The sequence below is a fragment of the Chenopodium quinoa genome, unplaced genomic scaffold (assembly GCF_001683475.1).
Source record: "Chenopodium quinoa cultivar QQ74 unplaced genomic scaffold, ASM168347v1, whole genome shotgun sequence".
NCBI lineage: Eukaryota > Viridiplantae > Streptophyta > Magnoliopsida > Caryophyllales > Amaranthaceae > Chenopodium > Chenopodium quinoa.
The window spans coordinates 971,087-998,615 of record NW_018743014.1 but is presented as its reverse complement, the minus strand read 5'-3'; the positions used below and the strand labels follow the sequence as shown (position 1 = coordinate 998,615).

General features: G+C 37.9%; 4 protein-coding genes across 4 annotated transcripts; 3 read left to right on the top strand and 1 right to left on the bottom strand.

Annotated features, from left to right (window-relative positions):
• Positions 1-986: 986 nt before the first annotated feature.
• LOC110729940 lies at positions 987-2,612 on the top strand. The gene is made up of 2 exons (XM_021909732.1): positions 987-1,227; positions 1,840-2,612. Exons 1-2 carry the CDS (start codon positions 987-989, stop codon positions 2,610-2,612), a joined length of 1,014 nt encoding a protein of 337 aa, XP_021765424.1.
• Positions 2,613-8,445: 5,833 nt separating this feature from the next.
• Positions 8,446-13,590, top strand: LOC110729939 (disease resistance protein RGA2-like). The gene is made up of 5 exons (XM_021909731.1): positions 8,446-8,523; positions 8,632-8,736; positions 8,815-8,956; positions 10,342-12,947; positions 13,033-13,590. The coding sequence occupies exons 1-5, from the start codon at positions 8,446-8,448 to the stop codon at positions 13,588-13,590; spliced, it is 3,489 nt and encodes a 1,162-aa protein (XP_021765423.1).
• A 2,994-nt stretch (positions 13,591-16,584) lies between these two features.
• Positions 16,585-18,902, top strand: LOC110729938 (zinc finger MYM-type protein 1-like). The gene is made up of 2 exons (XM_021909729.1): positions 16,585-16,981; positions 17,132-18,902. The coding sequence occupies exons 1-2, from the start codon at positions 16,585-16,587 to the stop codon at positions 18,802-18,804; spliced, it is 2,070 nt and encodes a 689-aa protein (XP_021765421.1). The 3' UTR covers positions 18,805-18,902.
• A 7,875-nt stretch (positions 18,903-26,777) lies between these two features.
• Positions 26,778-27,444, bottom strand: LOC110729815. The gene is made up of 2 exons (XM_021909591.1): positions 27,085-27,444; positions 26,778-26,937 (listed from the first exon to the last, which is right to left on the bottom strand). The coding sequence occupies exons 1-2, from the start codon at positions 27,413-27,415 to the stop codon at positions 26,792-26,794; spliced, it is 477 nt and encodes a 158-aa protein (XP_021765283.1). The 5' UTR covers positions 27,416-27,444; the 3' UTR covers positions 26,778-26,791.
• Between the last annotated feature and the right edge of the window lie 85 nt (positions 27,445-27,529).

Below are 27,529 nucleotides of genomic sequence, written 5' to 3'. Positions count from 1 at the left end.
TTGCGTGAATTTGGCATTGTTTTAGATTGCATTCCTATTCATTGTGATAATACAAGTGCCATTTGTATCTCTAAAGATCCAGTTCAACATTCTAAAGTCAAGCATATACATGTAAGGCATCACTTTTTGAAAGATAACGTTGAAAAGGGCTTAATTAGGCTAGGTTTTATTTCTACTGAATGTCAAATTGCTGATATATTGACTAAGCCTTTAAGCAGAGACAAGTTTGAAAAGATGCGTGTGGAATTGGGAATGCTACGGCTAAAGTGATTTTTGTTTGGAACCCCTAAGGTAAAATCGAGTTTAACTAACAATGCTATGCTCAATCTTGTGTGCATAACACAGCTGAAATTACCCAGGGGAAAGATTTGTGAAAGTATTGAAAAGTCACTCGTACATACTGTTAATATGTTAAATATTGAGCCATGCTGTTTCAAGTTCCCTTTCATTATCCTTTATACTCTGTATTATGATCACATAAATTATTTTCATAATTTACGATCAATCTGTATATATCTATTAACTTTATTTTATTTTTTATTTTTTTCCTTTTATTCCTTCCTTATTTTTATCTTTTATTTTATTCTTATCTTTCCTTCCTTATTTTTCTATGTTCTATTATGTTTTCTTATTCACAAAATTCAAAAATACAAAAAGATTTATTATTGTTTGTTATGAAAGATAAGGAGAATGTACATGAACAACTCCTTAACTTCCGTAATTTTTCTCTTTGTGTTCATTTAAATTGAATTAGATAAGTGCAATTAATTCACCCAATTAACTCCCACTATCTCTAAAACTACCCCACTACCTCACCATATTAACCGTCACTTTTCCTAACCCTTCCCCATTTAAACTATTCTTGTTTCAGACTCCACCCTCACCAATCACATCAAATTAACTTCTCCATAAACCCTCATCATAACCGGCTCACTCTCTCTCCTCACTATTCATCTTCTCCTTCCCTTTTACGCATCACCATAACAATGAAAACTAACCTCAACTCAACACTGAAACCACCAAAAGCACGAACCCCTCCATCCAAACCTCCATCCACTGACGGCTCACCTGAACCAGTCCCAATCGCCGTCGTTCACCCATCTGCTCCGCCAAAGAGGAAGGCTATAACCACGAAAGGAGGCGACAGGAAGAGGCGAAACTCTCAAAATTTTCCATCTTGGAACTACACTCACGGCTATCATATCAATTATGACTGGTGTACATCAAGTAAGTTCTCCGAATTCACCTCCTTAATTGATTATCAAGAATGGGTGCATTTGTTCCAAAATTGTTGTCACTATCCCCTTTATCCTAAGCTTCTGTTTGAGTTTAAAAACACTTTCAAACACAACAATGGTGTATGCACGGCTATAGTCAAAGATACTCATATTCAATTTGATGTTGCATACTTAGGGAATTTGTATCAAGTCCCCACCTCTGGCTATAGTTCGTACTTGAAGCATAAACAAATTGTGCAAATTGGGCATTATGATGAGAATAGAATAATCAAATTTATAGGTGGAAACCCGAAAAGCAAGACCTCACATCATAACATACTCTCTCCTCTTCACAAATTATTGTTCAATTTCACTTGGAGAGGTATTGTACCCCGTTTGCAAGAACGAAGCACAATATCTTTACTAGATGCAACTATCATCTTTTGCCTTGCTCGTAAAATAAAAATAAATTTTCCGAAATTGATGATTGAACATTTGCTCTTTTATGCTGTTAAAACGACTATTCCATATGGGTCTCTTCTTACTGTGTTGTTTAAGTCATTTGGGATTGATGTTGAGAGTGAGTCACCCACTTATATTAAACCTTAAAACATCCTTTCAGAACAATCTTTGCTTCGCCTGAGCCTTAAACTTGAGAGTGGGACAATTTCTTTCTTGTCTAGAGGTAGAGAGGAGAAAAATAGAGGGAAGGGAAAAACACAAGTTATAGAGGGAGATACAAGTGCATCAGAAGAGGAGGGAAGTGAATCAGAAGAAGAAGAGAGTAAAGAAAACAGTGAGGGAGACAAAGAAGAGGAAGAAATTTCTGAGGGGGAAGCACAGGAGGCAGAACCTGAGAAAGGAGAGGAGACTCAGAGTGAGAGGGAACCTAGTTCAGAGACTGAGAGTCTTGAATTCCCTTTTGTTCCTGTTTTTAAGGGGGAACTCAGAAGGAGTAAGAGGAAAATTGTCAAACCTACCGTTTCTACTCCAAAGCCTGTGATAATTGAAGACATTAGTTCTTCAGACCACTCTGACCCTGATTTTACCCCTACTCAAGTTCCTTTTGCTTCTGAGCCTTCTTCTATTCATAATTCCCCTCCAACACAAGATGACCCTTCTTCCATTCATGTTTCACCTCCAAAAAAAACTTCTCCTTCTCCAGCTTTTCCTCCATCACAGCCTACAGGCTTTGCTGCCTTCTCTGGAACAAATGTGTCTGTTTTTTTATCTTCAACAGGTGAAAGCATAGATGGAGAAGCTGACTACAATGGTCAGCAACAAGCTGGAGGACATGGCCAAGCAAATGACCTCTCTTCAAGGCCAGCTACAAGCTCTGGCAGAATCTCAGGCCACAGGCTTTGTAGGGGTGGAGGAGAAGCTTGTAAAGGCTGAAGGAAAGTTCACTGAAGGCAACAAGGAGATCTTGGAAACAATCATCAAAGTAGCTTTCGAGGAAGTAGAGGAAGACTCCCTTAATCCTACCAATCCAGTCCATGATCCAACTCACTCAGCAGCCTTTTAACACCTTGATTGCACTTTTTCTGATTTAATATTTTGAACACTTTTCTTTTGGTTTAGTATATTTTATTTGACTTTCGGTTTGTAAGCTATGTTTTGATACATTCTCTCTGTTCATTTTCATTTCCTTAATCGAAACTTGGCTCTTGTTTTACATATGACTGTGTGTGTTTGTTGATATTTTGATGCCTAACTTATTTTTGCCTTGCATTATTTGAGCTCACTATTCCCTACGTAGTCTAGTGGGAGTATAACAAAATATTTTTTCAATCTTTTGATAATGCCAAAAGGGGGAAAAGACAAACTTCATTGGCGGCTAAGGTGTTTACCAAGGAACTCACACATCGAAGGTATAAATGTTTTGCTAAGTTAAGTTAATTTAATAAAGTCTTAGTCCTAGTTAATTTTTTTTATTTGATTTGTTGAGTTAATAAAGTCCCTGTTAATTTTTGCTCAGTCTTTTTGGTTTACTTAAATAAAAACATTAAAGTATTTTTCTAAGTTCTTTAATTAATCTGTTTTTACAGATTTTCATGTTTTTTAAAATTTCTATTGCATGCTTGGACATTTTTTATTTACCAAAGTTTGTTAGTGTTTGTCATCATCAAAAAGGGGGAATTTGTTGACCCTTTTGGTTTTGATGGACAAACTGAGAAACTTGACTAATGAGCGTTTTAAGTCTTTGGTGATTAAAGGGTTCAAGCAAAGTTCGTTCCGGAGTAGGAACTTGATTCAAGGGATGCGGAGTAGCATTCTCTAAAAAGCCTCATGCAAATTTCACGTTCTAGTTTTAATTGTGAGCACTCAATAATATAAGTTTGGAAAGGAACTCAATGATTTATGTTAAAGACTACTGGAATAAAATTAGTTTTAAAAGATAATTTTTATTTAAGGAAAAGATAATTTATAAATATTTTATCTAGTCTTCTATTTTCGAATAAAGATAATTAATCTTATTTAATTATCTTAGTTGTTTTTCAATAATTAATTAATTTATAAATTATCTTTTCAAAATAAAATCTTTTCTTTAAATTCTTCTAAACAGAATATTTTAAAGAGTCAAACAAATCGTTTTGTTGTTGCATGAATATCTCAGTAAACGGTTTTCATGAGCTATTCTTTAGCAATTAGCTGTTAATGTGGATAATGGAGAAGTTTAAGAAACTTCCAATATCTTGATCACTGTCACAATTCTCCACTAATTGATAGTGGGTGTTGACTGTGTTAGTGGTTAGTGTGGAAGTTTAGGATTAAAATTCTCTATATAAACCAAGTATATTGATTGCAAAATACAACTCTTGAGCATTAAAATTCCAGTAGTAATCTTATAACATAAAGAGAGTTCTTGTCCTTCATTTATTCTTGAGTGTAATAGGTATTTGTAATTACAGATTGTATTCAAGTACTTTTGGGTTTGGGATTGTGAGTTTTTGTAAGGTGAGGTTAAGGAAGCTTCGCTGTTGAAGTCTTCTGTAAGAGTTGGGAACAAGTTCTTAATTTGTGGAACTTGTTAACGGGTTTGAATTTTCACTTGTAAAGAGTTTGATTACATAGTGGAAATTTGGAAAAGCCTATATCTTCTCTTGTCATTGTTCTATTTAGTTAAATTCCGCAAAAAGTTTTTAGACTTCACCTCAAATACAATTCACCCCCCCCTCTTGTATTAGCCAGTTAGACTTTCACGAGTTAATTCTAAATCATGAAAATGGTCAATTATCAAGAACAATCTAAAATTAACTTGACTACAACAGAGTTTGGAGCAAGGGATACGAGTAGCACAAATAATGACTATTCTCATGTTTTTTCAGAAGAATAATGGGAGGCTCTTGTGGGTCTTATTGGCAACACAAATTTTCACAATAATAGATTGAATGATAAGTTTGATACCAAGAGATAGATGGATCATCGACACCAGGGCATCTAGACATGTCACTTGTCATGATTCGTGGTTGTTTGATACTCACGAAGTAATACATTGTCCAGTTGGGCTGCTGAATGGTAAATCAGTGCTAGTAAGAGTAGCAACTAAGGAGGGTTTCATTCGTTTGTCAACAACAATTATTCTACAAAATGTTCTTTTTGTTCCACAATTGAGTTGTAATTTAGTTTTAGTTTCACAATTGATTGATGAAATGCAATGTACTGTCCAATTTAATTATTCTATGTGTGTTATACAAGGCCAGTCGAGGGAGTTCATTAGAACGAGTGTTAGGCAAGATGGACTATACTACTTCAATGACTCAACTTTAATACAACTTGTCTCAGTGAACGACTCTTATTCCACTTTAGAGTTGTGGCACAAAAGAATGGGGCATCCGTCAGAAAAGTGGTAAAGCTTCTTCCTCTGGTTGGTAATTGTAAGGGTAGTTTAAATAAAGCCTGCAAGGTTTGTTTTCGTGCTAAACACCCTCGAGACAATTTTTCTTTAAGTGAGAGTAAGGCATCCCGGATATTTGAGAAGATAAATTGTGATTTGTGGGGATCCTATAGGCATCCCTCTTCTTGTGGAGCTCGATACTATTGTAGATGACTTCTCTCGTGCCATTTGGGTTTATTTGCTCATCGATAAAAATGAAGTGTTTCGTATGTCTATGTCCTTTGTTGCAATGGTTGACCAACAATTTTCTCAAACAATTAAAGTGGTTCAAAGTGATAATGGAACTGCATTTAATTGTTTATTTGATTTTTTTTTTTTTTTTTTGCCATGGGTATTTTGTTCTAAACCTCATTTGTTGGTACTCCTCAACAACATGGGTAGGTTGGGAGAAAACACAAACATATCGTGAATGTGGGGACATTTTTGAGATTTCAAGCAAATTTGATTTATTTTTGGGGGAGAGTGTTATTGCTGTTGTTCAATTAGTCCTACTCTTTTTCCCTTGTTGAACAATAAAACCCCATATAAAATTTTATTTGGCACTTCTCCCTCTTATAACACCATTCGCACGTTCGGTCGTCTTTGTTATTCTCATAATATAAAAGCGAAAGGAGATAAATTTGCAAGTCGAAGCAGAAAGTGTGTTTTTGTTGGGTATCCCTTCGGAAAGAAAGGGTTGATCTTGATGCATAAGAATTTTTCGTCTCTCGTGATGTGAAGATTTTTGAGGATGTGTTTCCTTTTCTTGACCCGAACTCATCGAATATACTTCCGGAAAACTTAATTCTAATTAATATGGAGGTGGACTATGATTTTGATGATTTCATTTCTTATAATTATGAAAACACACTAGAGGAATCAATAATTGTGCGTAATAATGCAGAAGAAGAGGTCGGTGGGCATAAGAGTAGATGTTGGAGGTGACGCCACTGCAGAGCCTGCTGCCACCTATGACACATCAGTAGACGCCACTGCCCAGCTCGGGCAGACCACACAAAGGCAATGCACCCACAGTCAGGCAGTAGGCTCCGCGGGTACCCCGCAGCGAACAGACGCTGCCACAGGGAGGTGCGGAGCAGCCTGCAACATCGTTCTCGTCTCCTGCAAGTAATACATAACAGCTCGATTCTTCACATATCATTGAGCTAGGCCGTGACATGAGGGATAAGATTCCGTCAGTTCTTTTACGCGACTATGTGACACACTCAATTTTTACATATGGTCCATCTTCTACATCTCCTAACACTTCGTCTCCAAAGCATCTCTTAGGCACTCCTTATCCTATAGCACATTATATAAATTATGATACTTATTCTTTGCATTACCGAAAGTTTATTGCAGCCATTACTTCTAATAAAGAGCCACGATCTTTTAGAGAGGTTATGAAAGATGTAGGTTGGAGAGAGTCAATGAAAAAGGAAATTCAGACACTAGAAAATAATGGCACATGGACTATGGAATATCTTCCTCCCGGTAAACGTGCTCTTAGTAGTCAATGAGTGTATCGGATCAAATATAATTTCAATGGAAGCATTGAACGGTTAAAATCCAGATTAGTTGTCTTCGACAACCATCAAAGGGAAGAGATTGATTACTCGGAAACATTTGCTCATGTGACTAAAATGGTTACTGTATGAGCCTTTCTTGCAATTGTAGCTTCTAAAAATTGGGTGCTACATTAGATGGATGTTTTAGGCGTCGTGTGAAGTGTACCTACATGTACATGTTGTGAGAATGCCGGCTATCGTAGGAAGTGGGATTCGACATTGTATGAAGAATGAAGGAAGTAGAGAGTCGCCAACAAGTTTTAGGAACTTGTAAACCGTTCATAAATTATGAAGATTACACCATATTTACAATCTATGAGATTGCTAACTCTACAGTGGTTGCGAACCATGACTGGCTTGGATATTCAGAGATGATGGTATGAAGTTGCGTTATGAAGCAAACCACGACATTTGTTAATCGCTTCCTAAATAACATGCAAACAATTTGTTTGATCCACTCCAAACTAGGATTAAGCTAAGTTGGTTGAATATCAATGCACAACTATTATTAATTACTACGAATCACGACCACTTGAATTAATAATAAGATTAAAAGGTACCAAAACCGGTTGTCCAAATTATCTTGTTAGGCGTGATTTTCAATTACATATTCTTGTAAAACATGCAAAATGGTGATTTCAAGCAAGCAATAAAGCATAAATATTAGAAGTAACATAGCCATGAGAACATCGTCATATCAATATCATTATTAGCAAGATCCTAGGCATGATACCAATAAGATTAATAAAATCCTAGCATGTTACTAATAATCAAACAAAACGTGTTATCTTAAGCATGCGATTCTAATAAAAATTCAAATCAATTATTAGAAGCACTTACTTCAAAGTCGAGACCTTTTTCTACAAAATAATAGAGCGTTAGTAACTTGAAGGCAAAATATAAATCAATTGAAACAAGTAATTAAATAATTAAAATTGAGATTGATGATCCAAACCTTCAGAAATTTCAAACCTTTCACATCTAGGTCTTAAACTTCGAGTATGGCTTAGGGACTTCGAAACACGTGAAGGAATAATCGTGAAAGTGTTTGATGCTTCAAAGATATCGTAACGGTGTTTGTGATGTGAATCTTGGAATATGAATTGGTGTTCTCGAATTAACAAATAGCCGGGTATTATAGGGGAAAAAGTGTCGTGGTCGAGAAGTTTGAGTTTAGATCAAAGCATGTGAAAAGTGAATTGCCACAAAACGGCAGGATATGTCACAAAACAGTGCAGATTATTGCGACACGTCAGCAGCGTCGTTTTGCGACAGAAACCGTATGTAAACTGGGAGAAATTATCCTACAAATGTGTCGCGCCACGTCAGCATGCACCGCAAAACGTTATGGCTTGCCGTTTTGCAGTAGCATTGCCATTTTGTGACAACCTCTACCGTTTTGCGACAGCGGCTAAATGATAGAATTTGCTCCTTGAAATAGTTTTTAGCCGACTTATGGTAAATTAATGTACGGAAAAGATTAATGACGGCTAATTAAAATCTCCTAATTCCTCTAGGATTAGTTTAGGGTTTAGGATGGTTTGGGTTTAGGATTAATTAATGAAAGGGCTTAATTAATGGATTGGGTTCAACATTAATTAAGGAAAAATGGTTGGGTTTGATGAATGGATTTGTGAAAGGAAATGAATTGGGCTGGAAAGGAATATTAATGTGATTATTCAACCCGCTGCGTGCGGCTACTCGACCAATATGATCGTAAAAGATTATACATCACCAGGTTTGGTGTTGGGGAGACATTTTTAGGTGTCTATAGATATACAAAATGCCTTTACACGGGGATCTTAATGAGGAGGTGTACATAAAATATCCGCCTAGCTTTGAATCATCTCACCCAAATAAGGTATGTCGCCTCCGTAAATCCTTTTATGGCCTAAAACAAGCACCTAGATGTTGTTTTCCAAACTTGTGTTTGCTTTGAAAGAGTATTGTTTTTTTCAACCGTATTCAGATAGATTATGCTCTATTCATTTTTACTAGCAGAGCTATACAGATAAATGTACTTGTTTATATTAATGATCTCATTATTTCTGGAAATAATTCCGCTGCATTAAGGGTATTCAAAGCATATCTCAGTGATTGTTTTTTTATGAGAGATTTTGGGTCTCTGATATATTTTTGAAGTTGCTCGTAGCTCTGTTGGTTTATTTTTGTGTTAATGGAAGTTGGATTGCTACGTGCTAAACTTGTTGATTATCCTATCGAACAAAACCACAAGCTTGGGTTAGCTAGTGGTGATATTCTTTCTGATCCCGAAATCTATCGAAGGCTTGTTGGTAAGCTCATTTATCTCGAAGTCACTCGACCGGATCTTGCTTATTCGGTTCATATCTTATCTCAATTTATGAAACAACCTCGAGCTAAACACTAGGAAGCGGCACTAAGGGTCGTATGATATTAGAGGGAATTCCTGGACAGGGAATTCTTATACGAGCTGATAGTGATTTTAACCCTGCAAAGTTGGTGTGATTCTAATTGGGCCGCGTGCCCCATTATGTGTAGATCATTAACTGGTTGGCTTGTGTTATTGGTCATTCCCCCATCTCATGGAAGACTAAGAAACAAAACATTGTTTCTCACTCTTCAGTAGAGGTAGAATATCGCTCGAGTCACTTGTGAATTAAAGTGGTTGAATGGTCTTTTATCAAGTTTGGTGTGCATCATCCAAAGGCTATTAAACTGTTTTGTGACAGTCAATCAACTTTCCATATTGTGGCTAAGAATCCTGTTTTCATGAACGATCAAAACATATACAAGTTGAGTGTCATTTTGTTCGTGATACTATAATTGATGGTTTGATTGATCCCTCCTATGTTCCTACAAATGCACAATTGGCCGATGTATTCACCAAGGCTCTCTCTCGGCAAGTCGCAGTTTGACTATTTACTTCACAAGTTGGGCATTTTCACTCCTCATGCTCCAACTTGAGGGGGGTGTTAGGATTATTATGAAGATTTAGAGAATATTTGGGAAGATACATCTTTGAGATTAATTACTTAATTATAGGAGTTGAATAAGTTGTGAGATTATTGTGTAAATCCTTTGATTCTATCATATTTTTAGATATTATCTTGTGTTATATATTGACTCAATCACTCAATCAATGAAAGAAGGCAAGCTTGTATGCCCTTTTATCAATACTTTACCGTTCCTCTGTCTCCAACTTGGAGTACTTTAGTATATTAATCTCATTAAATTAAGACCAAGACTTACAGATTAGTATGTCATTAACTTTTATACTACCAACTCCAACTTGGAGTACTTTAGTATATTAATTTCATTAAATCAAGACCAAGACTTACAGATTAGTATGTCATTAACTTTTATACTACCATGTCATTAACTTTTATACTACCAATAAGATGTACCAATATAAAATCAAATTTAGAGAAGAAAGTGGTGATTGATTGGTAGGAGAAAGAAAAACGGTACATGAGACCAACGGATAATTTTGAAAACATTAAAATAATGACAAATGTAGCCAAGAATAATAATTGAGATTTTTTTTTTTCGTTTTTGAGACAGATGAATATATATATATACGTGATCCAATTTGAAAATGAACCAAAATTAATGAAGTAATACGCAATAAACAAAGGTAGATTTACTAACAGTAGCTGGTTGAGCTCATTATATATACACTGGTAGATCTGAGTTGTAGTTCAGAAGCTCAAGGATGCTGTTTGTGATGCTGATGATTTGTTTGATGAAATACTTACAGTGGCTGCTCAGACTAAGGGCCGCTTCCAACGTAACAATAAACTTCCTGATAAGGTACGCGATTTCTTTTCTGATAGCAGAATGTCTCAGTGTGTTAAGAGTATAAGGAATCAGTTGGGTAACAGTAGTTGTACTTGTATTTGTCATGGTAATACTGGGTTTGAAGTTGATTATCAGCTTATTATGGGGGGTGAGTGTGACATTCGTTCTCGTATAAATGTCAGAAATAATGAGATTGTTGGGAGGAAGGATGACATGAATGCTGTAATAGATTTGCTGTTGTTGGATACTAATAATTTGAAAGATGATGTTTCTTTCATTACAATTGAGGGAGTTCGGGGAATGGGGAAAACCGCTCTTGCTCAACTTGTATATAATGATCAAAGGGTAAGAGATGAGTTTTCGTTGAGATTGTGGGTTCAAGTCTCAAATGGAGATGGAGGTAAACTCAACGCGAATGAGATTCTTGGGAAAATTTTAGAGGCTGCAGGACGGTTTTATACAGATACTGATGATTTATTGAGCATAGAACTTACAGAAGAGCTTAGAGGGAAGAAATACTTGATTGTTCTAGATGATGTTAGTGGTAAGGATCAAGAAGAGTGGGTTGCTTTAAGAAAGTTTTTAATGTTCAGTGTAGGGGGGAGTCGGATTATAGTTACTACATGCTCGAATGATACTACGAGGGCTATAAGGAGCGAACATACATATGAGTTGAAAGGTTTGTCCAAGGAGAATTCATGGCTTTTGTTAGAGATGACTTCTTTTGGGAAAGGGCAAAAACATGTAATCCACCCTGAATTAGCTGAAATAGTTGAAAAGTGTGAGGGGTTTCCTCCTGCTATAAAAGAGCTAGGTATTGTTATATTTAGTCAGGATATTAACAAATTGGGTTTGTCTGAAGAGCACGCATTAGCCACAAATGATGAAGATAATAGGACTCCATTGACACATAATCTTATCCCTAATAATCTAGAAACTCGATTGAAGAGTTGCTTGAGTTATTGTGCAATGTTCCCTAAGGATTTTATCATTGATAAAAAGATGTTGCTCGAGCTGTGGATGGCGCAAGGATATGTTGTGCCACTTGATGGTCAGAGCATGGTGGATGCTGCTGAAGAATACTTTTCAATATTGTTAATCAGATGTTTGCTGCAACCTGTGAAATTGGATGAATATGGCGAGGTTGTGTCTTGTAAAGTCCATAGTCTTTTAGATGTTGGAGCACAGGAGATATGTGTAGTGGATTCTACTGCAGATAATAACATGGTCGAGAATAATGTCCTACATTTACATCATATTGGAAGTGAATGTCGTGAAAGCTCTTTTCCTAAGAGTAGAATTCGTTCTTTTATTCATGGCATTTTTGATCGCTCATTTCCACCACTAGAAAATCTTGTATCAAGTTGGATGTGTCTAAGGGCAGTAGACTTGCATGAGTTAAACATTGATAGTTTGCCAGAATCGATAAGTAAATTATTGCATTTAAGGTATCTTGATCTCTCTCATAATCATCTTAGAAGACTTCCAAATTCAATCACTAAACTACACAACCTGCAAACTCTGAATCTAGATGGTTGCACTAATTTAGAACAGCTGCCATGGGATATATATAAACTGGTGAACCTTAGGAGCTTAAATATTAATTCCTGTGCGGTGTGGTCTATGCCTTTAGGCATGGATAAATTGACATGTCTTCATGTTCTCACTCACTTTCAAGTAGCAGAAGAGAGCGTAAGTGATGAGGAGGAAAGTTCGAGTGAAGATGACAGTTCAAATAGCGGTGAGCAAAATGTGGGCACGTTAAGAGATCTGAAAGCTCTCTCAAATCTAAGAGGCTCGATTAGCATCTCGATCCCTGCAGAGTATAAAGATGTCAACGACAATCAAATCCTTAAAGGAAGAGGAGGATATTTAGCGAGCATGGAACATCTTAAGGAAGTATCTATAAAGTTTCGAGGCCATGAGTATGGTGATGAACAAGCAATCAATCATGAAGATTTGCTAGAAAAATTACAGCCACATTCTAATCTCAAAGGGGTAGGATTGTGGTATTATCAAGGTACGAGTTTTACAAGGTGGATATCCAGTCTCCCAAACCTTATCAAGATAGAGATCGAATCTGCCATGGGGTTGCAACATCTCTCGTTGCTCAGCAAGCTGCAGTACCTGAAGTTGCTGAGAGTATCAAGTATGTACAATTTAGTTTATATGGAGGAAACAAATGGCAGAAGCAGCAGCAGTGATTTCACTTTCTTTCCCTCCCTCGAAGAGCTCAGCATAAGCTATAGTTCCATGCTGAAAGGGTGGTGGGAAGGTGATCAACATCAACAGCTTATTGCTGCGGATGGTAGCTGTTGGCAACCATCATTTAAGCGCCTTTTCAAATTGTCAATCTTGGAGTGCTCTAAACTAGAGTCATTTCCTCCATGTCCGGGGGTGAAAACACTGAGCTTGGGCAATCTTGATGAAAACTTCAAAATAATGGAGTTTAGGGATGTCGTCGATGATTACAATAATCATAATCGCCCTTCAGCACTGAGAAAGGTAAATGTTTTCGAGAATATTGGCTATCCTAAAGTCACTGTCAATGAGCTCTGTCACAAGCCTCAGCATAACATGGGATCATAAGGTGGAGAGATTATCCCAAGCTAAGGAGGCATTTAGAAGCTGCTCCTCTTCTTTGCGTAGGCTTACAATCCAAGGTTGTGAGAACTTGAGGAGTGTTTCTCAAGGGTTAGAGTACCTCACTGTCCTAGAGTCTCTTTCAGTAATTCAATGTCCAGTTTTAACCTTCTCCGAGGAGGATGACAGCAATGAAGACGATGGCATGCCTTGGAGAGCCCTTCATCAGAGCCTCCGTTCCTTAGAGCTTTGGGGAGTTGAAAGCATGAGCCTTCTTCCTAGTGGGATGCAGTACTTGTCCGCCCTTCAGGACCTCACCATTGAACGTTCTCAGGAATTTAAGGCTTTACCAGAATGGATAGGCTGTTTATCATCTCTCAAGTCCCTTCGGGTTAAGTGTTGTTTGGAGTTCGATTCATTGCCAGAAACAATGAGGAGCCTCACCAATCTGAAGCTACTTGATCTGAGTTATTGTAAGCAAGGCTTGAAGGAAAAATGTCAAAATCCAACTGGAAATGATTGGCCGAAGATTCAACACATATCCTCCATTATCATTTCTGAATGATCACCAAGAAAATAAATTCTCATTAGATTACATTCCTTGAGCACTAAACTGCAAATATATGGACTATGTCACATAGTAATGTTTCATTTTAAATTATTGCTTATTGTAATATTTCATATTCTAATTTGAAATAGCTCATGCTGTATTTGTCAATGTTGATGGTGCTCTTTCATGTACACAAAATTAATGGTTTTTATTGTATCTGTCTTCTGTAATGGCAATTAAGAGTGGCTTACTGACACTTTTATTACATAAAGTAGTTAAAATATCATACGTCCTAGATTTTTAGTAAAAAAAAAAACAGAATGTGTTTCTGTTTCATGATAATACAGGGGTTTGGTCAATTGATATCAAAACAAAGTAAATTTACTACTATATATTAGGCAGAACTTCTATACAGTATTTACCAAACATAAGGCCAGGTTTTTAAAATCTAAAATGCTAGAAGTGCATTTCGATAAACTTACGGAACAGAGCTAATTTCTAAGTTATCGAGTATGCTGACAAGTTGCAATAACATATTTAATAATTCTACAACAAATCTCAATAAAAAAAAAAAAAATCACATAAAATGTTTAATATTTAAATCGCACGCATATGACAATTATTTATGTATGGCAAAAAAGCAGTTATATGTATAAAGTTTCATTACATATTAAGAAAATTATCCAATAAAGAACTAAATTTTGTTTGTAACCCCAATACTAGACTAACCGGTTTATACAATTTAATTACCTTATCATAAAGTTAAATAATTAGCCTTTTTTTTATTTTTCTTTCAAATAATTAGCCTTTAAACTTGTATGGATGTATCCAGTGGCGGACTTGAGCTTAGACCTGGTGGGTCAAGTGACTCACCAGGCCCAAAAAAAAATTTTAAGTTATTTTTAAAAAAAAAAAAAAATTAAAATCAGTTAGAGGAGACTTCAAGGCTTTCAAGCCCTAGCCTCTTCGTGCTCTTCGTGACTTCGCCTTCTCCGCCTAATCGCCTCCATTCTTCTCTTCGTGACTTCGCCTTCTCTGCCTAATCGCCTCCATTCTTAATCGCCTCATCTCCATTCTTCTGTTCGTGACTTCGCGTGACTTCGCCTCTTCGCTCATCTCCATTCTTCTCTTCGTGACTTCGCCTCTTCGCTTCGCCAGGCAGCCACCGTTCTCTTCGCCTAATCGCCTGGTAGTCGGACGTCGGTGACTCGGTGGTCGTGACTCGTGGACTCCGTCCTCTTCGTGAAATCGCTACTCGAAACGTCGGTGCTAGTAAGTTGATTTCTAATTTTTATTTTTAATTTCTAATCTTCAAATTAATTCAGTCTAATTTGTTAATTTTATTAAACTTTGGTTTAAACTTTGGTTGATTTGTTATTTTACTGTTGGTTGTGCTGCTGATTGCTGAATTTATTTTGTTCTTTGATTCCCTTTGGCTCTTGGCTTAAAGTCGAGTGATCTACTTACTCCTATTTTGAATATCTTTCAGTGGCTTAGCTGCTTTTATTCTTTCCTATTCATTATGTTGTCTTTTATTGCATCGGCCCGTTCATAATTGAGCTATTAAAGACTATTGATCTTTGTTATTGTTGTAACAACTGATTTGCTAAGCTGGATGATGAAATGTGGTTGTCTGATGTGGTTATTGCTGTCGCATGTGCATAAACAGCAGTTTCTGTCTCTTTCTTTGCTTATCTGTTAATTACACTCCTGCTCCTGTGATCAGGAGAAACCCTGTTGCCTGTTTCTATCTACAATCTACTTGCTCATATTTGTATTTTATGCTTTGAGGATGTCACTGCAGAACTCAGTGGGTATCATCTTATCAAATGATCATAAATTATCAGCCTTCTTGGTTAGATCTTGCTATTATCTGGTATCCACATTTTTGTACGAGATTTCTCTTAGTCGAGCCAATTTAAGCTGCCATAAATCATGCTATTCATTTTAGAGATAAAGGGGAAGAGAGTTTAATGTTTACTATCTAGATTCCCCAACAAATTTAGCTTCAGGATAGCTAGAATATCACTGGTAATATGTTTGTGGATGGTGACCTTAAGTATGTAGGTTTTTAAGTAAAGTCTTGATTCATGTTTGCACTTTTTACATCATATTTTATCATATATACTGTAAATTGGTCTTTTCTCAGAACAGTTATTACAGCTATCCACAAACCTTAGAGTTAACTTTTTTGTCTTGTGTTGCTCAACTGGAAGTTTTGTTTTGCTAGGCATTGAAGCAAGAGGTTTTATCTTTGGTCCCCCTATTTCCTTGGCTATCGGAGCAAAGTTTGTGCCATTGAGAAAGCCAAGAAAGTTGCCCGGTACTTACACCCAAAACTTACGCCACTGGAGACTTGAGTGCTGCCGACTGCCGACTGCCTAGCAAGGTAGGTAATCAACTAATCATCAATTGATTTTTTTTGTGAAATCTGTTTTGTGTAATTGTGTAATTGTGTTTTGTGTAATTGAAATCTCTTGAACTTATTAGTTATTACTTATGTGAAATCTGTTTTGTGTAATTGTGTTTTGTGTAATTGAAATCTCTTAAACTTATTAGTTATTACTTATGTGAAATCTGTTTTGTGTAATTGTGTTTTGTGTAATATGTTTATGTCATTATGTCATTATGTGAAATTGCTTGATTTAGACCATTTAGTTGAATATTTATTCAAATAATTTTTCTGGGGAATATTGCTTGATTTAGTTCAATATTTATTCAAATTTCAGAATGAAGAGAAAACATACTCCAAATGAAATGCAAAACATTACTAGCTTCTTTGCTAAAAAAAAACCTACTCCAACTTCTCTTCCACATCCAACACAAAATGAACAAACTATAACTCCACCTCAAGAAAGTGAGCAACTTTCATCTCCATCTCATTATTCAACTCAAAATTCCCCTCAAAATGAACAAGGCCAATGTTCTCCTAATGCCCCAATCTTTGGAGAAAGATTAAGTGAACATGAATTTGCTAATCTTCCACAAGATCCAGGAAAGAGGAGAAAAATGAGTCAATTTCATAAAGATGATAGAGATTTAGTGAGAAGAATTTACATTCAAAGAAAGCCTTGTCAGCCCAAAGACTTTACATTTCCTCAAACTTCTATTTTTGGCAAAAATTGTCGCTTTTGTGCTAAGTGGTTTGATACTTGGACTTGGCTTGAGTATAGTGTGGAAAAGGATGCTTCCTATTGTTTCCCTTGTTATCTATTCAAGGATGAAAATGCCTTTGGAGGTGATGCTTTTGTTAGTGATGGTTTCAAATCATGGAATCGATCGGATTTAATAAGAAAACGTGTCGGTAAACACTTGAGTGCACATAATAATGCTGTTTTAGCTATGGATTTGTTCAAGAAACAAAATTCAATCATCACACAAGCCTTAACAAAACAAACCGCTGAGAGTACAAATGCATATAGGACGCGACTTGAAGCTTCAATTGAATCTATCCAATGACTTTTACTCCAAGGGTTGCCTTTCCGTGGTCATGATGAAAAAGAAAGTTCCTTAAGAAGAGGTAACTTTCTTTCACTTTTATCCCTTATTTCCAAAGGTAATCCTGAATATTCTAAAGTTGTTTTCAAAAATGCTCCTAGTAATTGTCAACTTACTTCTCCTAAAGTCCAAAAAGATATCATAAATGCATGTGCAAAAGAGACCACTAAAGCAATGCTTGAAGATATTGATGGTGGTTTATTTTCTATCCTTGCTGATGAGTCCGCTGATGTTTCTGACAAGGAACAATTGGCTCTTTGTTTGAGATATGTTAATAGAAAGGGAGAAGTGTGTGAGCGTTTACTTGGTATTGTGCATGTTGTAAACACTGCTTCTTTGACTCTCAAAACTGCTATTGAATCCTTATTAATGGAGCATTCTTTGTCTTTCTCTCAAGTACGGGGTCAGGGTTATGATGGGGCAAGTAATATGCAAGGTTCTATTAATGGCCTTAGGACTCTTATAGAGAATGAGTGTAAAGAAGCTTATTTTGTCCACTGCTTTGCTCACCAACTTCAATTAACTCAAGTTGCACTTGCTAAAAAGAATTCAGATTGTGCTTGGTTATTTGTTGATGTACTTGCACCTCTCTTGAATTTTGTGGGGGGTTCACCAAAAAGGAAAGAGTTTCTTCGTGAAAATCAAGCTCAAAGAGTGGTGGATGCATTGTCTCTAGGTGAACTTGAAACGGGTTCAGGTTTAAATCAAGAACGTGGATTAGGTAGACCTTGTGATACTCGTTGGGGATCTCACTTCAAGACAATCTTGAATGTACTTGATTTATTCCCTGTAATCCTTGGTTCTCTTGAGGATATTGCAAAAGTATCTGATACAATAGATTCTAATAGAGCTCAAACACTTACAAATCTTCTAATGTCCTTTGATTTTGTGTTCGTGGCACACTTGATGGTTAGTATATTTGCGATAACAAATGCTTTGAATGTGGCCTTACAAAAGCACGATCAAGACATTGTGAATGCAATGGCCATGGTTAATGTAACCAAGACTAATTTGCAAAAAATGAGAGATGAAGGATGGGATTCTCATATGGAAAAGGTAATTTCTTTTATTGGTGACTATGACATTGCAGTTCCAGATATGGAGGCTAAATATGTTGTTCCCGGGAGGAGGTTGTTTAGAGGTAAATGCCCACAAGTGTCTAATCTACATCATTTTCGAGTTGAAGTTTTTTTTGGTGTCATTGATCTTCAATTGCAAGAACTTGAAAATCGATTTCCCGAAATAACTAAAGAACTACTTGTGTGTATGTCTTGTTTGAGTCCTGTGGATCGTTTTTCTAAGTTTGATAAGGAAAAATTGATTAAGCTTGCAAAATTCTATCCTAATGAATTTCCAAGTTCAGAATTGATAGTCTTTGGTCATACACTTGATAGTTACATTTGTTCTGTTACAGGAGATGAAAGGTTTTGGAATTTGAAGGGTCTTAGTGATCTTTCAATCAAATTGGTTGAAACGGGATTGTCTGAAACTCATGATAGGGTCTATTTACTTTTGAAGTTGGTGTTGCTTCTTCCTGTCGCAACGACAAGTGTGGAAAGAGTATTTTCTGGCATGAAGCAAGTGAAAGACAAACTACGAAATAGCATGGGAGATCAAATGTTGAATGATTGTTTAATTACTTATTTGGAGAATGATTTGTTTTTGAATGTTAGCATGGAAGATATCATGAATCGATATCAAAACATGAAAACTCGTCGAGAACTATTTTAATAAGTTTGCATTACTATTTAGTTGTCTTTTGTAGTATTATATGAACATTTGGTTGTATTTTGTACTGTTTGAATATTTGGATGTATTTTTTAGTACTATTATTTGGTTGTTTGGTAAAAAAATTTTTTTACATATTTGATTATCGATTGTGACTCACCAGTCGGAAAATCCTGGGTCCGCCACTGGATGTATCTGTGAGGGCCTGAACTTGGGACAACGAGAGCAAAGTGACCGTCGCAGTATAAGACAAAGAGAACAAGTGACCCTCACAATACAAGCTCAACTACAGAACAAACTTATCTTTGTGTTATAAATTATGTGTATAATACAGATATTAATTCTTACCATAGCTTAAAAAAAAAGTTAATATTTCTTTTTGAAATTGGGGGACAGCTGTCCCCCTTGTTCCTTTGGTTAAGAATTAGGTACTTCGTATATAAGGTTTTAATTATGTTATTCCATCAAATAAATTAGAACAATTATTCATCTTCTCTACCAAAATCAAATTAAACGGTGGAAAATCATCATATTCCTCTGTTTTTATTCGTTCTATTATGACTTTTATACTATTGACATATATTAACTTGACCAATATTTATGCTTTATAAGAGTAAACATATTCATTTTGTTACTAGTTAGAATCATCTCAATCTATATTTTTCAAATAACAACTTTTTATAATTTATATACATTGATAATTAAAGATATATCTGTTGAATTTAGCTTTTGCAAATGTGCCAGCCAAATATTTAAATAAAAATAGAGGGTACTAATTATTATGTCTTTCTCTTTCACACGCCACTAAATAGTTACAAAACTGTTCTTCAATTTTAGTGGATTTATATGAGACAGGATGATAAGAACTACTAAGAAGGACATCAATGAAAAACCAAATGGATTAAAGAAATTGAATTAGGGGGACAGATGTTCCCCTTGTTCCTTAGTGGCTCTGCCAGCTCTTAATTATGTTATTTTATCAAATAAATTTGAACAATTATTCATCTTCTCTACCAAAAGCAAATAAAATGGTGGAAAATCATCATATTCCTCTGTTTTTGTCCCATTTTGACTTTTACACTATTTACATACACTAATTTGACCGACATTTGTGCTTTATAAAAGTAAACGTATTCATTTTTGTTACTGGTTAGAATCATCTCAGTACATATATTTTTTCGTATATCAACTTTTTATAATTTATATACATTAATAATTAAAGATATCATCTGTCAAAGTTTAACTTTTGCAAATATACCGGCCAAAATTTTAAATAAAACTAGAGGGTACTAATTATTTTGTTATTCTCTTTCACACGCCACTATATATGTAGTTACAAAATTGTTCTAAGGACATCAATGAAAAACCAAATGGATGTAGTGGAAGTGAAGATGAAATATTAAGTAACACGTTATTCAATAATACATTCTTTTTACTTTTTAATTGTAATTTTATTTTACTACTTTACCTAGTCAACTAAATAAGTGGCCTAAAGTTAACATTAAACTAGTTTTTAGGCATGAGTGATGCCTGAGGCTATATATCTCTTAAATGTTAATTATTAATATTTTACTTTAACAAAATAACATCAATTACTAAATAGTCTAGTTGATAAAACTTTTTTTATGGTATCCATTAGGGATGGCAACGGGTCGAATCCGGAATGAATCCGACTGAATCCGGATCTAGATTCGTTCAGACCCTGGATCCAAATCTAGACCTGCCGGATCCTAAAAATCACAGATTTTCCAGATTTTTCAATAAACAAATTTCAGCAAAACATAGAGTCAATAACCGAAACTTAATATCACACCTACATTGACCAACGTTACTGTCTCGCTGATACAACTTACAATCATAAAAAAAAAAAAAAGCTTAGACTAGTTTCCCAATACTGAAATACAGCGTTGCCAAAGCAATATTGGATGCAATTGAAACATTTTAAACAGAAGTTGCTTCAACTTAAGTAACAAAACATCTGAAGAGTTCCTAAGAGATAATCCCGAAATCTGTGAAAACTTCTCATTACAATTTACAAATTCCATCTCACCAAGTTGCTCCTAAGGGATTGATGCCACAATTTAGAAGATTACTACCTCACTTTCATAATAATCTTAGCATTTTTTGTGCCATGTTTTTAAAATTTCTTAAAACTTTTACTTCGATCTCTTGATAGTATAAAATTAATGTTATGGTTTAAATCATCAATCAATTTAATTTTATTTTTAAAGAATTTAAACCATCAATCTTGGTTAAATTTTATGATATGACATCATCAAGTGTGAGAGTGACAAGAAGCAAAAATTCATCTAGGTTGAAAAGAGCTCTTCAATTATATGGTTGTACTCCCCCCCCCCCTCCCTTTTTAAATGCTTCGTTTGCTATTTTTAGGTTTTTTTTAAATACAACACTTCTATATTTGGTAAATTTATATAATAATTCCTCCATTCTTTTTTAAATGTAATACTTTGACTTTTACATTATTCATATATTCCACTTTGTCTAAGTTTGTTAATTTATAGTTAAGGAAATATAGTCATGTGAGATCTTGTTAGATTTGTCTCGGTTTATAGTTTAAAAATATCAAATTTTTATAATTTTGCCATATTAGTAATAAATCATAGGTATTAATGATTGAAATGACACATTGGTAAGCGTGTAATGAGAAGTAGCATTTAGGTGTCTACAAATATACAAAATGCCTTTACACGAGGATCTTAATGAGGAGGTGTACATAAAATATCCGCCTGGCTTTGAATCATGTCACCCAAATAAGGTTTGTCGCCTCCGTAAATTCTTTTATGGCCTAAAACAAGCACCTAGATGTTGGTTTGCCAAACTTGTGTCTGCTTTGAAAGAGTATTGTTTTTTGCAACTGTATTCCAATAGATTATGCTCTATTCACTTTTACTAGTAGAGCTATACAGATAAATGTACTTGTTTATATTAATGATCTCATTATTTCTGGAAATAATTCCGCTGCATTAAGGGTATTTAAAGCATATCTTAGTTTTTCTTATGAAAGATTTTGGGTCTCTGAAATATTTTTTGAAGTTGCTCGTAGCTTTGCTAGTTTATTTTTGTGTTAATGGAAGTACACTCTTGATATTATTTCTGAAGTTGGATTGCTAGGCGCTAAACTTGTTGGTTATCCTATCGAACAAAACCACAAGCTTGGGTTAGCTAGTTGTGATGTTATTTCTGATCCCAAAATCAATCGAAGGCTTGTTGGTAGGCTCATTTAACTCGCAGTCACTCAACTGGATCTTGCTTATTTGGTTCATATCTTATCTCAATTTATGAAAGAACCCCGAACTAAACACTAGGAAGCGGTGCTAAGGGTCGTACGATATTAGAGGGATTTCCCGAACAAGGAATTCTTTTACGAGCTGATAGTGGTTTAACCCTGCAAAGTTGGTGTGATTCTAATTCGGTCGTGTGCCCCATTACGCGTAGATCATTAACTGGTTGGCTTGTGTTTCTTGATTGGTCATTCCCCCATCTCATGGAAGACTAAGAAACAAAACATTGTTTCTCGCTCTTCAGTAGAGGCAAAATATCGCTCTATGGCTGCAGTCACTTGTGAATTAAAGTGGTCGAAGGGTCTTTTATCAAGTTTGGGTGTGCATCATCCAAAGGCTCTTACTGTTTTGTGGCAGTCAATCAGCTCTCCATATTGCTAAGAATCCTGTTTTCAGGAACGAACAAAACATATACAAGTTGACTGTTGATTAGGGTAAAAAATACCCTAGCCACGTGGCCCAATCAGGGAGTGCCACGTGTCAGTCCCAGAAAGGGCAAGTGTTGTATATGTACTTAGCCGCCTCGGATCATGCCCTCAGTGCCGTTCTTCTTGCTGAGCGAGATTGCACGCAGCTCCCGGTCTACTTCATAAGCTACGTTCTCCGGAATGCAGAGCTCCGGTACCCAATGGTTGAGAAATTTGGTCTTGCTCTATTCATGGCCGTCAAGAAGCTAAAACCATACTTCTTGGCGCATCCGGTGGTGGTTTATACCGACCAACCCCTCAAGCAGCCAATGACAACCTTGGACTCATCCGACATGCTTCTAAAATGGGCTATTGCTCTTCAAAGCTTAGAAATCACCTTCGAGCCTAGAAAGGCAGTGAAGGGTCAGGCGTTCGCCGACTTCATTGTCGAAATGACCAGGCCACCCCAGCCGGATAATATAGATCAGGTCTGGAAGGTGCATGTAGACGGGAGCTCTACAATGAACGGCTGTGGTGCAGGCGTAATCCTGAAATCCCCGGAAGGGGACACTTATGAATATGCACTACGGTTCAAATTTCAGGCCTCGAATAACGAGGCAGAGTACGAGGCCCTGCTAGCCGGTATCCGCATGTGTAAGGCAGCAGGGGCAAGAAAGGTTGATGCCTGCTCAGACTCTCAGCTGATCGTTAGCCAATACAATGGTGACTATGAGGCCACCCATCCGGCAATGATCAAATACTTGCAGGCAGTCAAAGAGGAGGCCGGGACTCTTGATGAATTTAATTTAAGTCAAGTGCCCCAGTCAGAAAACAATCAGGCGGATGTATTGTCCAAACTGGCATCTTCCGCCACCTGTGATGCGCCTAGGTCAGTCTTCTGGGAAGTCATGGAAAAAAGAAGCATTGGGCATGATCCCATTGGAGTTCTTGACCGAAGCTCTACCTGGATGGATGCCATCCGGGATTATCTTGCACACGACACTCTGCCAGGTGCCCCTGCTGAGGCGGCTGCGCTGAAAAAACGGGCCGCCAGTTTTGAAATATTCCAAGGGGAACTCTTCCGGAAAGGTTATCTCCAGCCGCTCTTGAAATGTGTGACTCCTGAAAAGGGGAAAGAAGTCTTGGAAGATCTGCACTCAGGCTTCTGTGCATCGCACATAGGCAGCAGATCCTTAGCCAAGAGAGCCAGGCGGCAGGGATATTTCTAGCCGACTCTTGAGTCAGACGCCATGGAATTGGTGAAGAGGTGTGACAAGTGCCAGAAATTTGGCCGGCTCATACACCGTCCGGCAACAGACCTGACGGCTATCTACAGCCCGGTTCCATTTGCAAAATGGGGCATGGACATCTTAGGTCCATATACGCCTGCTACAGGCGGCCGGAGATACATTCTAGTGGCTGTAGGCTACTTCACCAAATGGGTAGAAGCAGAGGCGTTCAAGGGCATTAAGACAAAGGATGTTATCTCCTTTATCTGGAGAAACATCATCACCCGGTTTGGGGTGCCTCTGTCCATGGTCTTTGACAACGGTCCTCAGTTCGAAACGCCTATGCTCAAGAGCTGGCTAGGGGATCAAGGGATCACCCACTGTTTTGCATCCGTAGGCCGTCCCCAAGCAAACGGCCAAGTTGAAGCTTTCAACAAGCTCATCTCAGACGGTATAAAGAAGAAAATAGAAAGGGCTGGTGGTCTTTGGGCAGACGAATTACCTCACGTCCTATGGTCCATCAGAACAACTGCAAAGGGGTCAACCGGTGAAACCCCATTTCTCATGACATACGGCACTGAAGCCGTCCTGCCAATTGAATTATATGAACCAACACTCAGAATCATGCTCTATGATGAAGAGGCAAATTGGGAGGCCATGCGGCTAGCATTGGACTCACTCCCGGAGCGCAGGGGCAATGCTGCCTTGCGTCATGAGATATACCGTTTGAGAATGACGAGAGCCTACAACAAGCGAGTGCACAAGCGGCCTCTAAAAGTAGGTGACTTTGTTTTGAGAAAAATGGAGGCAACCGGTAGGGCAAATGAACAAGGGAAACTAACCCCAAATTGGGAAGGCCCCTACCGGATTACCGAGGAAGTCAGAGGCGGCACCTACCGGCTGGAAACTCCAGACGGTAGGCAGTTAGCCAGAACTTGGAACGTAGACAACTTGAAAAAGTACTACTTCTAAGGTTTTGTAATAGAGTATATTAATAAAGATGCTTAATTTTCAGTTATTTTTGTTAAGAACCAGCCGTGCAATGCTCAGCCGGCGCTTATTTGTCTTATTTTATTGTATTTATCCCGTGTGATACACACATCCGGATCCTTGTCTGAAATTGTGCAATGCACGAGGACATAAATCCCTTTCACAATATAGTCCCATGCGTAATACGCATCCGAGCACCCATCTAAGTACAACTTAGGTTTATAAAATTCAGTCGTCTGTCCAAAAAGGCAGACATCCAACGATTTGAATTTAGCTTCAGTCGTCGAAGAGAACATCTCCCTTCCGGGTGGTACATTGTTCTAGGGATCACAACTCAACGCCAGTTGAATGATCTCTTGAATTCAAGATACAGGCGCCTATTACCCAAAGGTAATACAGACGACGTTTAAAATCTTGAAGCCCCAATAGTAGTCGGTTCTACGAGGGCAAGCGCATAATTTGCCCAAACTATTTCAAACTGTCTGCCCAAAAAGGCAGACATTCGGCGATTTGAATTTAGCTTCAGTCGCCGAAGAGAGCATCTCCCTCCTGGGTGGCACATTGTTCTAACAATCAACTTAACAGTTGCACGATCCTTCGAATTTAAGATACAGGCGCCTATTACCCAAAAGTGGTACAGGCGGCCTCCAAAATCTTTGCGGCTATCAATGAAAGCCCTAAGTGCAATAAATCATTACAACTGAGATAGACATCCGGCTCTCAAAGAGGCCTAAAATTTGTACACCTAATTGGTGCCCAAAGGCACCACAATCGGTGGTTTATTTCAAGCCCAAGTAGCCGGTCTTTATTTACAGACCCTACAAGCGGCGCTTTATTTCAAGCCCAAGTAGCCGGTCTTTATTTAAAGACCCTACAAGCGGCGCTTTACTTTAAGCCTATATAGCCGGTCTTTATCTAAAGACCCTACAGGCGGTTTCTAGCTAAGGCCTACGTAGCCGGTCTTTATCTAAAGACCCTACAGACGGTCTTTTGCTATGTTCAAATGGCACCTCATCCGGCTCAAGCTATGTGATAGTCGGATGGTAGTATGGACGGCTGCTTACTTCAAGTTAGATTTAACTTGAAGCAAGCACCCGTCCAGGGGCAGACGTACCCAACACTTGTAAAATTATTGCAAAAATTGAAACAATTGAAAGCAAAAATATTGCAAAGATCTTGAGAAAATCGGTACAAACCGGTTAATATATATATATATAATGTTACCCGGACCCACGTCCGGTAAAAAAGATGAAAGAATTTAGTACACGGCACGCAGGCCGGAAGATGAAACAAAATAAGCAAAAAAAAAACTAATGCTGCTGCTGCGGAGGTTGAGGTTGTGGCTGATCAAGAGACGGCTGGCCCTCGCCGGCTCGAGGAGTTTCATTAGCTTGGCCTTGGGTTTCAACACCCTCAGCCGGCACTTCTTCTTCCTGCTCCATTTCAGCTAGCGCCCACTCTTCAAAGGGCGCCGGCTTGTCCAGCCCGAGAATTTGAGCGTCGTATACTTCACTTGCGTACCTATAACGCAGGTCGAAGCACGCGTACTCTGTCTCCAGGTGGAGCAAAGCCTACGCCATCTTCATCCGGGCTTCACAGCCCCGCTCATTTTCGTTGATCAGGCGGGTTTGCTCAGCCGTCATCTTGCCCTTGAAGTCCTTTTGAGCTTGAGCAAGCTCACCCTTCACTCTAGCAACCTCCGCCTTGAGCTCATCATTCTCCTTCTGAGCATCCGTCAATTTTTGGACGTCTGCCTGAAGGGACTGTACTTTCTGCTCAAACTCAGCTGCTTTCTTGTTAGCAGCCTCAGCAGCAGCCGTAGTTTTCCGGAGAAGTTCCTCCTATTTCATCTCCCGGGCTTTAGTTTCAATCTCATACATAAGCGAATTATACTGATGGACGTCAACTAAGTCGACTGCCCTTCTTTGGGCATCCCTTACCTCCTCCTGCTTTCTACGGAGAGAGCCCCGGAGTCCATCCACCCGTAACATCACCTGCAATGCAGCCGGCAAAAGAGAAGTTAGAAGGCATCCGTTGAAATTAAAATTTGCATCAAAGTAACTCAGCCGGTACATACCTCAGCAAGAAGTGATTGTACTCGGTCAATATTGACTTGCCCAACACCCGGGACCGCTTCCCTTTCAGAACGGGTAAGGGTCCGGACCATTCTATTGGCATAATTTTGTAAATCTGGCCAACAAGAAGTTTCTGCATCAACAGATTGACCGGTTAAGTACATGGCATAAGCACCGCCTATATTTTTCCGGTTGGCTGCAGAATCGCCCGACTGAGAAGCCTAGGACTTGACTCTGGCAGGTCCAAGCGGCCAGGGGTGTTCAAAGGGGGAAGCCATACCTTGAGCTTGTGGCTGAGGGGTTGAGCCACCCCCAGCCGCATTTGAGCCGGATGCTACAGCAAGCACCCGGCCAGAAGGAGCCTCCGGCTCCTCAGTTTCAGTTTCTCCCGTCTGGGAGCTAGGAATGAAGCCTCGAAGGCTCTTTCCACCAGAGGTCGACCACTCTTGTTGAGCAGGCGGCCTGGCACCTGAGACGGGAGGAGGAAGAGGAATGGTTCTTTGGCGTGTAGAGGTCGGCTGGGAAAGTTCCTCGTCGGGTCTCTTTGTCATTTGCCGAATGGAGCGAGGCATAGTCCTGCTCCCCGACTGCAAAGAAAAAGTTAAAAGCATCAGTATAAGTTAATAGGCATCCGGTGTAAAGAGTATGAGCTACAACTCATACACTCGGTATCAAGTGTATGAGCTACAACTCATACATCCGCGTTTTAGAGTATTAGTTGCAAC